Source organism: Malania oleifera, chromosome 8, assembly GCF_029873635.1.
Source record: "Malania oleifera isolate guangnan ecotype guangnan chromosome 8, ASM2987363v1, whole genome shotgun sequence".
NCBI lineage: Eukaryota > Viridiplantae > Streptophyta > Magnoliopsida > Santalales > Ximeniaceae > Malania > Malania oleifera.
In genome coordinates this window covers 92,780,026-92,797,359 of record NC_080424.1, presented here as the reverse complement: position 1 = coordinate 92,797,359, position 17,334 = coordinate 92,780,026, and the positions used below count along the sequence as shown (strand labels likewise).

The 17,334-nt window shown below is 35.7% G+C and overlaps 1 protein-coding gene across 2 annotated transcripts; it reads right to left on the bottom strand.

Annotated features, from left to right (window-relative positions):
• Nucleotides 1-9,534: 9,534 nt before the first annotated feature.
• Nucleotides 9,535-15,804, bottom strand: LOC131161979 (wall-associated receptor kinase-like 14). 2 transcript variants are annotated; one of them, XM_058118061.1, is made up of 3 exons: nt 14,596-15,804; nt 11,324-11,401; nt 9,535-11,075 (listed from the first exon to the last, which is right to left on the bottom strand). In XM_058118061.1, the coding sequence occupies exons 1-3, from the start codon at nt 15,311-15,313 to the stop codon at nt 9,787-9,789; spliced, it is 2,085 nt and encodes a 694-aa protein (XP_057974044.1). In that variant the 5' UTR covers nt 15,314-15,804; the 3' UTR covers nt 9,535-9,786. The 2 variants fall into 2 exon arrangements, with proteins under 2 accessions (XP_057974044.1, XP_057974045.1); XM_058118062.1 differs by having other exon boundaries at nt 9,535-11,063; nt 14,596-15,792.
• Between the last annotated feature and the right edge of the window lie 1,530 nt (nt 15,805-17,334).

Sequence of the window (17,334 nt, the reverse complement as noted above, 5' to 3'; positions counted from 1 at the left end):
GACTTTTACGATATCGCTCGCCCAGAGTTATGAATCGTAGGCTCTTATACCACTTGTTAGCACCGTAGGAGCCCATGGGTGGGCTTGATACACATGGGTGAATATTAATTTGATCCAAAAGTTTAAGTCTATTGGGTCTTGAGCCCAATCATGTATATAAGCACCCATTACCCACTCAAATTTTTCAATGTGGGACAAACTCACAAGTGAAATTCTCAACATTAAGTGTGGCAAATCACTTTCTAAATGATATTGAAGTAATTAAGTTCCATCACGAACTCTTTTGCCACTTTAGTCGTTGCTTGTAATTGTTTGTGTTTTAAATATGTGCCCTATTAGAAGTAATTATATATAGAAAGACACTTCAAAAAGTTCGGATGGCTTGAAAGCTTATTATTGAACACCTTTGGATATTTGGGTATATGCCTACATTCATGTGTCCAATCCATGTGAAAGAACCTCAATGATAAGGATAAAAATGCATTTTTATTAGTTATAAACACAAATAAAGGGTTACAAAGTGTTCAATTTGGTTACCAAGAATGACATTAATAGGTATTAAAGAGTCAAACAACCACTAAACTCTTCAAAAAATTTTATGAAAGTACAAGAGAACATTTGAGTAATGATCCACCTACAGAGTTTGCAATGTTAGTTTTGCTAGTTGGCTCAATTGAAAGATGGCCAAATAATAATATATGCTACAAATATCAAAAAGTCAATATGCAATTTGCTATACTTTCACTAGACTTGATATTGCATATGAGTCGACATTAACCGTTATTATTAGTAAATTTATGTTGGTTTTCCCTCCTGTGGGGCCCAATGCCTTGAAAAGGTTTTGTTTTCAAATGTTTGTTAGCTTCCGAGTAGGAGCAAAATCTAGAGATTCTATTTTGAAATTCAAAATCAAAGATTATGCGCAGTAGCTGCCTCTCCACTTTGAATTTTCTCTACACACACAGCAAGCAGTTCGACCAGCCCTTAGTTTTTCTCCATTTCTAGATTTTAACTCATATAGCCTTTAGTGCTTACAGCCAACATCTGTAGCCAGTGCCTACAGCAAGCCCACGCCTGCGCCAATCATCTCTCCAATACAGCAACTTGCTGCTACCTTCTTCTTCGTGTGACTCCGGCTGTAGATTGTTTACAACATATTGGTATTTCATTGTGCTCTACTTTGACTGGTTGGTTCTTCTTTAGAACTTTGTTCAGAGTATTTGGTGAGACATTTCCATCTTACTATATTTGTTCATACACTCTTGTGTATTTGCAAGGCTCGTGTCTTTTGTATCCACTTTGTATGAATTTTTTGGTGACAATGGATTTGGTTTGCCATGCCCCATGGACGTACCTCAACATTTGAGGGAACCACGTTAAATTTTATGTCTCATTTTTATTTATTATTTTGCGTTACTCAATTGATTTATTTGTGGGAATTGGTTCATATATATTCGTATAATTATTTTTCCCAACAAGTAGTATCAAAGCCAAGTTATTTGTACACATTAAATTTGCGTAAATCATGGATAGTAATGTTGGTCATATGATTAGCTTCAATGGAAGCAATTGGGTAACTTGGAAAACAAAAATGCAAGACCTTCTATTTTGCAAAAATTTGGATGGGCCTATTGAGGGAGATAGCTGAAAGCCTAAAGACACTAGTGATGATGAGTGGAATAGGCTAAATAGAAAAACCGTTGGTGTCATTTGGAAATGGATTGATGATAGTGTTTTTCATCATGTTTCTATCAAAACTTTGGCACATGAATTGTGGAAAAAATTGGAGGGTCTTTATGATAGAAAGTTGGCTACAAATAAAGCTCTTCTTTTCCAAAAATTGGTGAATTTGAAATATAAAGATGGTGGTCTTATTACCGAGTATTTGAATGAGAATAAAAATATTATTAATCAGACTGCTACTATGAAAATAGTTTTTGATGATGAATTGCAGGTCTTAATGCTTCTTAGTTCTTTACCGGAAAGTTTGGAGACTTTGGTTGTGACAATTAGTAATTCGACTCCCGATGGAATTGTTACTATGAATCAAAGTAACTAGCAGCTTGTTGAATGAAGAAATTAGAAGAAAATCAGTTGGCGCTTCTCATTCGGAGGCACTTGTGATAGAAAATCGGGGGAAAGGCAGAAGCAAAAGCAGGTATTCTCACTGTAATGATAAATCAAGAGGCCGGTCCAACTCAGTTTCGAAAAAAGATATTGAGTGTCACTATTATCATAAGAAAGGGCATATGAAGCGGGAGTGTAAAAAATTGAAATTCAAATAGCAAAGCAAAGAGAAAAATTTTGAGAAAAAGCATGAAGACACGACTTCAGTTGCATCTTATGGTGATCTTATGGTTGTTTGTGATGAAAGTTGCATTAATTTGACAAGTCAAGAGACTAATTAGGTTATTGATTCTGGTGCATCATTCCATGTCACTTCTCGAGAAGATTTCTTCACTTCTTATTCCAAAAGAAATTATGGAGTTGTTTGGATGGGAATTGAAGGTTTGTCAAAAATTATTGGCATGTGAAATATTTGTTTGGAAACAAATCAAGTTGGTGCTCAAAGATGTGAGACATGTACCCGACGTTTGGCTAAATTTGATATCTACTAGAAAGCTTGATGATGAAAGTTTTGACAACCATTTTGGTGATGGAAAATAGAAGCTCACAAAGGATTATTTGGTGGTGGCTAAAGGTAAGAAGACTGGTACACTCTATATGATACAAGGTAAAATTGGTAATGGTATTGTGAATGCAATTGGGAGTCATTCTTCCACTGATTTATGGCATAAGCAGCTTGGGCACATGAGTGAAAAAGGATTGTAGTTTTTGTTCAAAAGGACGCTTCTACCGGGAATGAAAGGTACTTCTCCTAAAGCTTGTGTTCATTGTTTGGCCGGTAAGCAACATAAAGCTCCTTTTTGTACAAAGCTTGTTACTAAAAAAATCTAATGTTCTAGATTTGATACATTCCAATGTATATGGTCCTTTGAAAGTTAAATCTCATGGTGGTCCACTTTATTTTGTCACTTTTATTGATGATTGTTCAAGAAAAGTTTGGGCTTACACTTTGAAGACTAAAGATCAAGTTTTAGATGTGTTTAAGCATTTTCAGGTTAAAGTTGAAAGGGAGATTGGAAAGAAGGTGAAATGAAACGACCTGTTAATAAAATAAAATCTTTTCCCTAGTTTTACATCCAATCATTAACCTAAACAGCGGAAAGTCAATCACATAAAATAAATCCACACATAATACAATACCAGAGTGTCAAATCATCCTACAGTATGCAAACATCACTGTTCTCTCGATACTACCCTTACCAATACCAAGGGTTTACAAACATGCCGCCTAAAGAATAATACTCACTCTAAAAAAGGGCAGTACAATAGCCCCTCTACCTATGAGCCTACTCCGCTCGCCTAGCTGGTTCACCTGAAAAACAATTCAACACTAGGATGAGCCAACGCTCAGTAAGACGAAACATGCTATTACTAGTGTGTGGTTGCTGAGTTGTATTTTTGTATAAATAATCTGTTTTAAAAATAATATCATGAATAATTGGAACTGTAAATGCTGGTATAAGGAACATATATTAAAACAATATAAATTTACTTTTCATAATACTACTACTATATCTATAAATCTACTTATACTTATAATATTTGAGAAAATTTCCCTGGATGGTTGTATGTCATGATTTAACCCCTCATGACAGGGTTGTGCGGCCCGAAGGCGGGACCTATCCTAGTTTTCCAACCAGGGTAAGTCAACTGAACTTCGACAGTTCGATTAGACCCCTCAATCCATATCTGATGGAGAGCCTGTCCCGACATGGGCACGATCGACCTCATACCACTTATTATCTAAGTAAAGTGGTTGCACTCTGAACTGGATATCTGTAGCTACGGTACCGTGTTCTTCTGTCTGATCAATCAGGGTCTAATACTATATAGGTAACTGATATCTGTAATATACTGTTTTTACTATGGTTTCTAAAACAACCATAACCCATAGAGTTTATCTGAAATTCTAAATAAACTGACTAAAAAGCTGATTTCTATATAACTGAACTGCTATTTGAATATCTGTTTATTGAGGTGTTATGGTACTGATAAACGTGTAATTCCGAAATTACTGAAAATGCATATTTCTGAGTATACTGTACGCTGAAAAATTCGTCATTCTATAAACATGCAAATATCGTGGTATTTCTTTTAATAACTATAAACATAGTATCCACCAATTCTATAAATATAGTACTGTTCAGTTATCAACTCAAACCACACAAATAAATATTAATATTATCAAGTTCTGGAAACTGTAAATATATAGAATCTGAATAATGATTTCATAACAACTTATATTTTTTATTGAAATCATAATGAAGTATCCTAACATATCATGTTTCCCTTACCTAACTACTGGAAAGCCCTTATGGTATATTGATCCAACACCCGCAGGGTTTCCTATTCAACACCTTGAAAACAACATTCTCCAGAACAGAATATCATTATTTCTTTGTCTCCATCATTTCCTACAACTTCTAGCAGGCCAAAAACTGAATAAAAGGTCTTACCTTGATTTTAGGAAGAAATTCAACTCGATCCCATCAATGATCCGCCTTGGTAAACTTGGAGAGAACTTTGCCAGGAGCATCGTGGTGGCCTCAGATCTTCAATCCGGTGACTGACGGGGCCAAAATCGAAGAGAGGTGGAGGAGAGACCGTAGGAGAGAGAGAGAGAGAGAGAGAGAGAGAGAGAGAGAGAGGAAGAATTTCGTCGAATTTCTGCGATTAAACCAAGGTTAGGGCTATTTATATTGCAGCTTTCGTTGACGAGCCACGTCATCTCGTTGACGAGTCTAATAGACAATTCGTCGACGAACTCTCCCCTTCGTCGACGAAATTCAGAATCGCCCAAAACATTCTCTCAGTATTTTCTCATTGACGAAACATGCCCTCGTCGACGAGAACCTCTTGTACCCTCGCCGACGAATCCCCTGTGTTCATTCATGAGACCATGAGACAATTCCTTGGTTATTACCTCCAAAGTGCAACTTCGTCGACAAAGTCGGCCGCCTCCTTCTGTTACTGTTTCCATTTCCCTCTCTCTTTATTATTCAAACACCATTTTTCTTCGGGTCATTACATGAAATATGTGCGCTCGGATAATGGTGGAGAGTACATTGACCCATTTGATGCATATTGCTATAACCAAGGAATTAGACATCAAAAGACCATCAAGAAAACCACTTAACAAAATGGTATTGTCGAAAGAATGAACCGCACCATACTGGAGAGAATAAGATGTATGCTTTCTTATGCGAAGTTGCCAAAATCATTTTGGGGTGAAGCAATGAGGATGGCGGTGGACTTGATTAATTTGTCTCCTTCAACTCCTTTACTTGGTGAAGTTCCCAAAAAATTTTGGAAAGGTAAGGATGACACTTATGATCATTTAAAAGTGTTTGGTTGTCATGCATTTGTTCACATTCCAAAAGAAGAAAGATCCAAATTTGATGACAAGACAATGCAATGTATTTTTCTTGGCTATGGGCATGATGAATTTGGATACAGATTGTGGGATCTGGTTGACAAAAAAATGTTAGAAGCCGAGATGTTGTATTTTTTTAAGATCAAACAATTGAAGATTTTGGCACAGTTGGGCAACCACAATCTAATGGGAATAATTTTGTTGACTTAGAGTCACGTTCTCCACCTTTGGCACATGTTGAAAATATGGAAGATGTTCTTCCACCTCTTGAAGATGTTGGAAATGATGAAATTCCTAGTGATGTTGAAGATGAAAATGAGGGGGAGCAACAAGTTCAAGAGAAAGCCCCATTGAGAAGATCTTCAAGAGAGCCAATACCTTCAACTAAATATCCATCAAGTGATTATGTTACTCTAACAGATCAAGGGGAGCCCAAAAGCTATCAAGAAGCCATGAACCATGAAAATAAAGTTGAATGGATGGAGGCTATGTAAGAGGAAATGAAGTCTATAGTTGACAATCACACTTATGATTTGGTTAAACTTCCTCCTGCAAAGAAAGTTTTGAAAAATAAATGGGTGTTTAGGTTGAAAAATGATGAAAAGAATCTTCGGTACAAGGCTAGGCTTGTGGTAAAAGGCTTTGGTTAGAAAAGGGGAATTGACTTTGATGAAATATTCTCACCGGTTGTGAAGATGTCATTTATTCGGGTTGTTCTTGGCATGACAGCATACTTGAATTTAGAAGTTGAGCAACTAGATGTGAAAACAACTTTCTTACTTGGTGACTTAGAAAATGAAATTTACATGGAACAACCGGAAGGCTTCAAACAAAAAGGAAAAGAGAATTTAGTATGCAAATTAAAGAAAAGTCTGTATGGGTTGAAGCAAGCACCACGGAGATGGTACAAGAAATTTAATTCTTTCTTGATTGATCATGGTTACTCAAAAACCTCTTTGAATGATTGTGTGTTTATGAAAAAAATTTCGAATGGTACTTATATTATTCTCTTACTCTATGTTGATGATATGCTCATTATAGGACAAGATTTCTCCAAGATTGACAAGTTGAAGTTGGAGTTGAGCAAGTCTTTTGTTATGAAAGACTTGAGACCAACAAAGCAAATTCTTGGCATGAGAATTGTTCGTGATCGTAAAAAAGGGCAAATTTGGTTATCTTAAGAAAGCTACATTGAAAAAGTGCTTGAGAGGTTCAATATGGATAAAGCAAAATCTGTTGGCTGCCCACTTGCCAATCACTTCAAGGCTAGTACAAAACAAAGTCCTACAAGTGAGAAAGACAAAGAAGAGATGAAGAAAATTCCTTATGCTTTGGCCGTTGGTTCCTTAATGTATGCAATGGTTTGCACAAAACCAGATTTAGCTCATGTCATTGGAGTTGTTAGTCGGTTTCTCTCTAATTCAGGAAAGGAGCATTGGTTAGTGGTAAAATGGATTCTCCGATACCTTAGAGGTACTTCAAAGGCGTGTTTGTGCTTTAGAAATGGTAAATCTACACTCCATGGATTCACGAATGCTGACATGGCCGGTGATGTTGACTCTAGAAAATCCACTTCGAGTTATTTGATGACTTTTGTAGGGGGAGTTGTGGCATGACAATCTAAATTACAGAAATGTGTTGCTCTATCTACTACGGAAGCCGAGTTTATTGTCATTACGGAAGCTTGCAAAGAATTGCTTTAGTTGAAGAGATTCTTAAAAGATTTAGGCATGGAACAAGAAAGGTACGTTCTTTATTGTGATAGCCAAAGTGCAATTCATTTGAGTAAGAATTCTATCTTTCATTCAAAGTCAAAACATATTGATATGAGATATCATTGAATTTGGGATGTGTTGGATAAGAAATTATTGCAGCATGACAAAATTCACACCGACAACAATGGTTTGGATATGATGACAAAAGCATTGACGAATGACAAGCATGTGAAGTGTCGAGTTTTGGTCGGATTGGTGGAGTTGTCCCTATAAGTTGGGAGGGGGAGATTTGTTGGGTTTCCCTCTTGTGGGGCCCAATGCCTTGAAAAGGTTTTGTTTTCAAATGTTTGTTAGCTTCCCAGTAGGAGCAAAATCTAGAAATTCTATTTTGAAATTCAAAATCAAAGATTATGCGCAGCAGCTACCCCTCCACTTTGAATTTTCTCTACACACGCAGCAAAGTAGTTCGACTAGCCCTTAGTTTTTCTCCATTTCTGGCTTTTCACTCATATAGCCTTTAGTGCCTGCAGCCAACATGTATAGCCAATGCCTGCAGTCAGCATCTGTAGCTAGTGCCTGCAACAAGCCCACGCCTGCGCCAGTCATCTCTCCAGTACAACAACCTGCTGCTACCTTCTTCTTAGCATGACTCCGGCTGTAGATTATTTACAACATATTGGTATTTCATTGTGCTCTACTTTGGCTGGTTGGTTCTTCTTTTAAGCTTTGTTCAAAGTATTTGGTGAGGCATTTCCATCTTACTATATTTGTTTATACACTCTTGTGTATTTGCAAGGCTCCTGCCTTTTGTATCCACTTTGTATGAATTTTTTTATGATAGTAGATTTGGTTTGCTGTGCCCCGTGAACGTACCTCAACATTTGAGGGAACCACGTTAAATTTTGTATCTCATTTTTATTTATTATTTTGCATTACTCCATTGATTGGTTCATATATATTCGTATAATTATTTTTCCCCAACAATTTACGAGGTTTCTGTGTTAATCATATAAACAGGTAGCTAAGCATATATCTTGCTATTAACACAAGAATAAAATATGAAAGAAAGGGGGGGGGGGGGGGAGAGAGAGAGAGAGAGAGAGAGAGAGAGATTTGGTGTTTTTTTTTTCTCCCCATTCTGTGGAGTTCTTCTTCTCTATTAGTACTATTGAATGAAGCACTTTTCTTCTCAATTTGCCTTATAACTTTTTTATGCATTGTAAATTATTTTATTTTTAATTCCTATAGTTCTTGCATCAGTTAACCTATATTGTATGTGTTGAGAGCAAGGTCTGAAAACATTCTTAAAAAGATAAATATATGTCAAAGTAGAGATTGTCATATTGTCACTTATCTAGAAGATGATCTGTTTTTAAAATTTGATAATAAGGAGAAAAGCTTTGGCTTAAAAGGTCTCAACATGTTTTGGTGCTCTTTTGATTTTAAAGATAATGGGTCATTCATGTTGTTATGAATAAGAGTGCAAATGAAATAGTTTGTAACTTTGTGATAGTTTGGTTTGATAAAGGCTTATTCAACTTGTTCATTCGCATAAATGAATAATTTTCAAATCTATCTTTAAAGTTATTTAGTAAAGAGTTAAACTTAAACAAAGTTGAGCTTGATTCATTAGGCTTGTGAACCGTTTGCTTGGGCTTATACTCATTTATAAGCTGCATAACTCTCATTTGTCTCCTTATTCACCAATTTTTAAATTCTCATATGACAAACCAAATCCTAACCTTTTATTTTGTGCACAAAAGTTCAACAAGACAATAATTTTAAACTCAAAATCATTTACCATCACAAATTGTTACTACCAATTATATGATAAGACACCGACGAGAGAACATAAGTGCATCACTCCATATTAATTGTTTCATAAATTCATCACATAAGTTAACCTTTAAATTAAAAAGGCTTAATAACTTGGATGAATAGAATATATTGAAGTTCGGTTTAACTTCACTTGGTATTTATACTCAATCTTGCGTAGTAAAGTTTAGCTCAACTCGAACTTAGCTATACTTATTGAATAAGTTTAAACAAGTATATTTAAGTTTGGTTAGAACCCAACTAAAAATTCAAACTCACTCAGAAATTTAATGAATATGACATGGTAAAACTTGACTGAAGTTAACCTGGCTGGTTTAATGCCCTATCATGAATTGCAACATTAATCAGTTAGCGTGCAATAAATCTGAGGATTTTTGGCAAAAATGGAACATGCAAGGCCGTGCATATTTGAAAAAATAACAGCATTGACAACATGTGTTTGAGAGAGAGAGAGAGAGAGAGAGAGAGAGAGAGAGAGAGAGAGAGAGAATTCCCATATCTTAATTTCACTGTAAAGCGTAGTGTGATAATTTCTCCACACTTTTGCACTCAATACAGTTTCTGTACACATTATATGCTAAAACTTGGAAAAATGAAAAGCATTGGCTTATGAGCATGATTAATTAGTAAATAAGGGCAACTATTTTATAATCATATAATGTAAAACTACCTTGATGGTATTAACAGGACGAGGAAGGGTGAGGACTCCCAATCATGGATCCCAGCTTTCAGTCACTAAACTGCATTACTCAACAAGCTATTTGATGAAGGTGAACTTTGCTCGCTGAGCCATGGATCCTGCACACAAACAGGGGAATTATCCTTCTCTCTTTCCATTGAATTGACGCAGCAGATCCCACTCTGCAGCGCAAAGAGGCTTCTGCTTTCCAATCCAACCTTGTCAACTGTCACATTTAGCGGTTTCTCACTTGCACTCGACGATGAAGAGCAAGAGGAGGTTGACGATGAGTCTGGTGAGACAGCTGCAAAAATGTTCTCTTTTACAATTGCCCACCTACTGATCCTGATGTGCTCTAATTCAGCTGCCACTTCCATCATTGAAGGCCTCATGTCCTGGTGAAATGCAAGGCATCTGAAAGCCAATTCGGCGACCTTGTGCACCGTAGAGAAGGTCCAAGCATCTCCTTGTGCCTCGAGCAATGGGTCTATTACTTCATCTAAACAACCTTTCCCAATCCTCTCAGTAGCAAGAGAAGCCAAAGTCACCTCGTTTTGGGGCCGGGAGAAGTCCACTGCTTTTAATGCTGTTATGATCTCCACTAGGACTACCCCAAAGCTGTAAACATCACTTTTATCAGAAAGATGGAAGTTTTGATGGTACTGAGGATCAAGATACCCTGGGGTACCCTGAGGGGCAGTTGAGATGTGGGATAGTTCAGTCATACCAAGTCTTGAAAGACCAAAATCAGCAACTTTCGATCTGAAGTCATAATCTAACAGAATGTTGCTAGATTTGATGTCCCTGTGGTATATTGGAGGGTTGGCAGAATGGAGATGGGCAATGGCTTGAGCAGTTTCACTTGCAATGGTGAGCCGGATTGGCCATGGAAGGCCATTACCGCGCTCTCTTTGCAAATGTTGCGATAATGTTCCATTAGGCATGAACTCATAAACGAGGATTTGTTCGCCATTTTCAATGGAGCAACCCAAGAGGTGGACTAGATTTGGGTGGTTCACGGATGACAGAAGCTTGATCTCATTCATAACTTGCTCAATACAATCAGCGTCTCTATGTCTAATCCTTTTAATAGCAACCCAGTCATTGCTGTGAAGTTTTCCTGCATAAACTGTTCCATAGGCCCCTGTCCCCAGCCTTTGTTTCTCTGCAAAGCTGTTCGTAGCTTTCTCTATGTCCTTGTAAGCATAGATAGGAACAGTGCAGTTGCCCGTAGCTTCAGATAGACGACGTTTTGTGCTGATTTTGGTTTTTAGAGCTGAGTGACGTCGAAGGAAACAGCATATAAGACCCATACTGACAATTAAAGAAATTCCTGCAATAGTACCTGGAAAGTGAGATTTACACTTTTAGGAATGCTGGTTTTGTTGTGAAATTCAAGTTAAGTCACATTTCATCACATAGACTAGTACCAGATGCATGATCTTAGTCCTAGTCACTATGGCAATGTATCAAACCATCAGAAAAGCACATTTGAAAGCCATTTATGCAAAATTTGAGTTCCTGTCAAGTTGAGGGGAAAAAGTAGAACATTTGCTGCCTGATTTTCCAATGAGTTACAGAAATAAAGATTACCTCCAATTAAGACAGCAACTCTGGTCACTCCTCCGCACTGACCTGAAATGTATTTTGAAGGATTGCATGCTGAAGTGGCTGTTTACACAACAAAATCACAGAAAGGACAGTGAGGATAAAAGTAATCACATCCACAAGAACAGATGATAACTACATAATACTGTGTCCATAGCACACTGTAATATCTCCACAAACTAGAGAATAGTACTGTGTCCATAGGACACTGTAATATCTCCACAAACTAGAGAATAGTACTCTGTCCATAGGACACTGTAATATCTCCACAAACTAGTGAATGAAGGTAATGTGTAGAATCTAAATGCAGGAACTGAAGGTCCTCAGAACCAATGCTACTCAATGCATGGATCCGGTTCATCATTTTGTCTCAGGCCAAGTCAAATTTACTTTCATTATTTGGTCAATGAGGAGATTGTTTTTGGATAGCCTGTTATGTTGCCAAACATTTTGCAAGTAGTGAATTTACTACAGTGGACGCTAAGGGCAATTGCTATTATTGTCCAACATGGCCATTCGTGGGAATGGACCCTGCATATAGTACTCATATCAAGACTTGTAGGGTGTGTTTAGCTGTTTGAAGAACTTTTGGAGGTTCCTATTGGTGCTTTAGTATTTTAGGGCTGGGCCAACATGGGTTAGAGCTAACCAATACCCCTTGCCCTCATCAACTAGCGTAGCATAAATAGTTTTGTAGGTAAATTCCATTCCAAGAGCCAGAAAGAGTGTTAAATTGAGTAAATAAAGAATGTTATTTGTCCAATTAAAAAGTGCAAAAACACTCCCAACTGTCTGTGCTTCTAAATGTAGTATTAATAAAATAAAAAAAAAAAGAAAGAAATAACGGTAGGCCAAACACAAGATCAGACAATTCAATCATATTCAGCTTAATCCAATCCTGCAAATTCAATCCTACAAAATAAATGCATCCTTAGATGCTTGTTAACTTTTAATCAAATTAAAATGTTGATACATGCTCTATTAAATTATTTTTACTAAAAAGTGAGCTTTATGTGAAGTGTTCTGTATAGTCTAGGTATAGTGGTATACATGTTGGCAAACATTTTCCAACAAAGCAGTGAAAGCACTATAATGGGTGCTCAAGGCACTTGCCACTATTGTCAAACATAGCCATTCATAGGAAAATATTGGGTGGTCTCAAACCACCATGTTAGCAACTTAACTGGTGGTTTTAATTTGACCACCACAAAATGACACATGGTGATCTATGACCACCCATTAACATTGTATGAATCCAATATAGTACTCTTGTTGAACTTGAGCCCAAATAATTGTCATGATTGGATGATTGTAAGGTGCATTTAATATAACATTTTTTATTCAAGTTTGGTATTGATGTTTTAATGGTTTAGGATGCATTTGCGGGCTAGACTTGGCTAAGGGAGCCTGACACGCATTGAGGGCAACAAATCTAAGGGATGTGACCTCTAAGTTTTTGTTTTTGTTTTGTTTTTGGTACTGTGGAATTACAAAATAACGGTAATCTAAGAAAAATAACTCCAAATTTATTAGCTACAAGAAGAGAACTCAAGCTATTAGGAGGATAATATGCTTATCATGTCCCTCCAATATGGTAGGTCAAATACATGATAAAATAACTATCACAAGTTTAAAATCCATTCAGTCCAATTATAGCCTATCTGATCAATCATATAAATTAATCATACAAAACAAACATACCCTTAGACAAACAATAAATACTCTTCTTGACTTTTTTAAGTCTCGGCAAAAATTCAGCTTTTGCAGGGGTTGTCAAATGCATTTTAAACCCCAAAAATTAATTTCTAGAAGCTTAAAATTATAATTTTTTTCCAAGTAGGAACCAATACCTATAAAACTTTAAATGCTAGTAACGAATAAAACCTTTAAATGCAACCGATAGAATAATTGTTAACAGCAGCCACACAACAATAATCATACATCACAATAGCTGCACCCGGAAGGCGACATCAACAATACAGACAAAAAAACACCCCTTCGTAAGGCCAACGTTTATAGGGGTGTTTGACGCCATGACATAAGTTATAATTATTTTGTAGTTTAAATATGACTCTATTTGAGGCCTTGAAAAACTCAATTAATTCACTAGGATAATAGACTATTCCTTCTATCATTTTTCACTTAAATATCAAGCTGTAATCATAATTACAAAGCAATAGTCCTCAAAACTTGAATTTTAATATTTAACTAAAAAAATATTTACCGGGCTTGGATTTATGTGGATTTAAATAAAATATAAAATAAAATTATATATATTTTTAAATTCACATAAATATAATAATAATATTATTATTATGCTAAGCAGAGGAGAAAATTAATTTAGGGCATTTAACAGTGTGTCCATCGTGCTGGGTCACGTCGTGTGCCGTGTATTAATTGAGGGGAACCCTTTTCCCCTTGGTCAAGCAGGGTTAGCTGAAGTGAAGCTCTCATTCACGGACTCCTCCCGCCGTCAATCATGCCTAACAAACATCCTTTGGTCTTCCTTTGAAAATTAGAAATCGTGACATCCGCTTTTAAAATTTCTTTTTTCCGTTCGACCCAAATGACGTGATAGACCTTTTCTAGAACTTAACTTTATCTAAATTCCTAAAAACTCTAAAATCTGTTTTGATAAATTTTATATATATATATAGAAAGGTCAAAAATATTTGCATCCTTAAATTTGATATTTTTTTTTTCAAAATTTTAAAATTTTTAAGAATCTCTCTACAGTTCTAAGAATTCTAAATTCTAGGCATAAACTTTCTTGTGTCAAAAAATGTTTAAAATATTTTTAAAAATTTTAAAAAAATTGTCAAATTTTAAAAAGAAAAGTGAGTTATCTCTTACTTAAAAAGAAAAATTCATAAATTCATTTCATCTAATTTTATAGATATCTTGCCATGAGAACTCAAATCATAACTGAGCTGGTGGTTGACAAAAATCATTCAATTTTGTTATTATTATTATTATTATTATTATTATTATTATTATTATTATTATTATTATTTTTGTAGTTGATTTCAAATCAAGTGATTGTCCCACCGTTAACTAATCCACTCAATAAATAAATAAATGGAGCTATAGATTATAGTCAATTAGTCCACAATCCAAAACCTAATCTTACCCGTGATACAGAGTAGAATTACCATATGGCCCTAATGCCTCTAACCTAATTTCAGTAACTAACCCTAATTACATTGATTAAAAAAAGTTAAACAAATACTGAACAATTTCCGGTAATCGGATCGTACCTTTCCGGCAACCCTGACCGGCGCGGAACCCATCCCCCTCGAATCCTTCTTTGCAACGGCACCTAAACCTCCGCTTTCCGTCCGCCGGTGAGACGAGTTTCGTGCAATTCGCATCGCGAGAACAGTCACAATCCCCTTGAAGCCACCACTCCAGCTGAACAACCTGAACCTCCAACGACATCGCCGAGCTGTTAAACGATTCAATGGAGATCGCCGAGTACAGAGATCGGCAATTTCCGCTAGTCAGATTATCGAAATCGATAAACCCATTTCCTCTTTTTTCTGAATAGCAGCTAATGTCGCTGCTGTTCGCTGAACCGCAATCGAGCATTTTGAAGTGAGCCTGAACCATGCTCGACGGCAGCATGCACGGCGACACCGGGTGGGCACAATCCCGCAGCAGAATTCCGTTCCCGGTGGTGGGAGCAAAGTTCTGGCTGAAAAGACTGCGGAAAGAGTGAAGGGAACGATTGCATTTTGCTTGGAGATAGATCAGAATTTCGTCGGAGCCCAAGGTCCGTACCGGAAACTCCCCGATGATGGCATCGCCGCTTGCGCTGCAGTTCAGCTGGATTTCGCAAGCAGGGGAGAATCCAAATGGGAAGGGAACGCTTTTATCGCGGCAAGATCGGTTGCAGTTGATGGAGGCGATAAGTGGAAGCAGAGAGATCGCTAAGAAAACAATAAATTGGGATTTTAGGTCCATCGATCCTTGCATCAGACATGAATCGAATGGAACTAAAAAAGGGTATACAGACAACTGGAACTGGTAAATGAGGAGAGAACTTGTATTCCCAAAGCTTCAAACAACGAGACTAAGGCACCATCAATTTTTGCGGAGAAGATTGCCAGGAAATCTGCAACAATTGATGGGGGTTTCCCAAATCTAGCTCTTAATTCTCTGCAGTTGTTTTCTCGGCAAGCGATGAAGATCAAGAAGAGTACAGCAAAGGGAGAAAGCCCGACTATAACCAGAGGTTGATTTTTGACTGAAATGATGACGAAAGGAAGAAATGACGGAAGATGTATGGAATTAATGGGTGTGTGAGGACGAAGGAGAATTGCTTTCAGCAGACACCTCTCGTGTCCTCCTTTTTCTTTTAGCTTTTCTTTCTCGGCGGGGTCGCTTGTCTTCTTTCCAGGCTAAGCCAAAACACAGACATAATTTGGCATAAAAGGAAAAGAAGAGGTGAAGTGACGAATACCTTTGACAAAAATATACGCTGTATTTATTTATTTATTTATTTCTGCATTTATTGAATGTATCCTCTTAATTGCATTGAGGGTTTTGTATATTTTAAAAATAAAAAAAAATATATGCATGGGCATGATTAATGTGCTGATTAATATTAGTCAACTTTATTTTAAATTGAAATTTGATTGAAGAATTTTTGAATTTGTTGGGAGGAATTAAAGTTGTGTCTTATTTTTTTTGTTTATTGAATAATTATAAAAAATTTTATATTCTCCTCAAATTTTTTTTCATATTTTATGAAAAAATATGTTTATTATTTCAAAATTTTCTTATATAAATTTTTGAAAACTAAACAAAATTAGTAGTTTTGTAATTATTTGAAAGTAAAAAAATAAAACTAATCGGCCTTTAGAAATTTCTCTCCTTCCCTCCCTCCTTCTAGTGTGTCACTCAATTTCTAATTCCCCAAACCTTAGGAGTTCCTCTCTCTCTCTCTCTCTCTCTCTCTCTCTCTCACACACACACACACACACACACATCCGAGAGAGATGTTAATATTCCACTGTGTATTATGCGGGATTTTGCTGGTTATTTATATTACATAAAATAGGATGAAATAGATGAGTAACCTTCATATTTTTAGTTCTTATTTGTAGAATTTGTGAATCTTTTAGAATGTATATTAACTAAATACTTATTGGTTAAATTTTGCATCTTTTAGTAAAATGCACCAAAGTGATTTAGTCAAAATATCAATCTTTCTCTCTTTCTCGTGTAACAGATCAAACACACATGACTCGATTTTCAAACACCTTTAATTCTTACTAGACGTGAGCATAATTAAGTTAAAATTGAATTAACAGAGTAAATTTAATCTGTTTGGTTCGCGTATAAAATTATTTGGTCTGATTCGGTTAAAAATTTATTTGGTCCAGTTCGGTTTTCATTTTCATTGAATTTGGATTTTCGATTTTTGGTTCGGTTAATTTGGTTAACCAAATTAACCGAATATTATAAATTAATAATAAATAATTATATATATTATATTAAAATATTTTATATATTATATATACTAAAATTTTATTTATTTTTTATATACTACATATATAAATATAATTATATATATTATTTATATATTTATATATATATATTAAAAATCTATATTATACTATATATATACATACATACATATATATATATATATATATATATTAAATTGGTTAAAATCGATTAACCGATTTAACTGAAATTCAATTTGGTTAGTTTTGAGTTCGATTAAAATATGAAATTTCGGTCGATTCAGTTAATGATATTTTTTAAATGAAAATTTTCAATTAATTAATTAATTAACCAAATTCACTATATTGACCAAATGCTCACTCCTAATTCTCACCTTTCATAATATTCAAACTTGAGACCTCTAATGTAGAAAACTCAAATTTATCAATTGGAATATATTCAAGGAGACAAATTTAACGCTCTACTTATTGTACTTTTATACACATTGTAAGACCCCAACCAAGAAAAGAAATAAATAAAAGAAA

What these genes read in the sequence shown, in the direction of transcription:
- LOC131161979 (XM_058118061.1), bottom strand. Translation starts at nt 15,313, where the DNA reads ATGCAAGGATCGATGGACCTAAAATCCCAATTTATTGTTTTCTTAGCG. An exon ending in CGGTCAGGGTTGCCGGAAAG is followed by an intron (nt 11,402 to 14,595) that starts GTACGATCCGAT and finishes TTGTGTAAACAG; the next exon opens with CCACTTCAGCATGCAATCCT. An exon ending in AGTTGCTGTCTTAATTGGAG is followed by an intron (nt 11,076 to 11,323) that starts GTAATCTTTATT and finishes CTCACTTTCCAG; the next exon opens with GTACTATTGCAGGAATTTCT.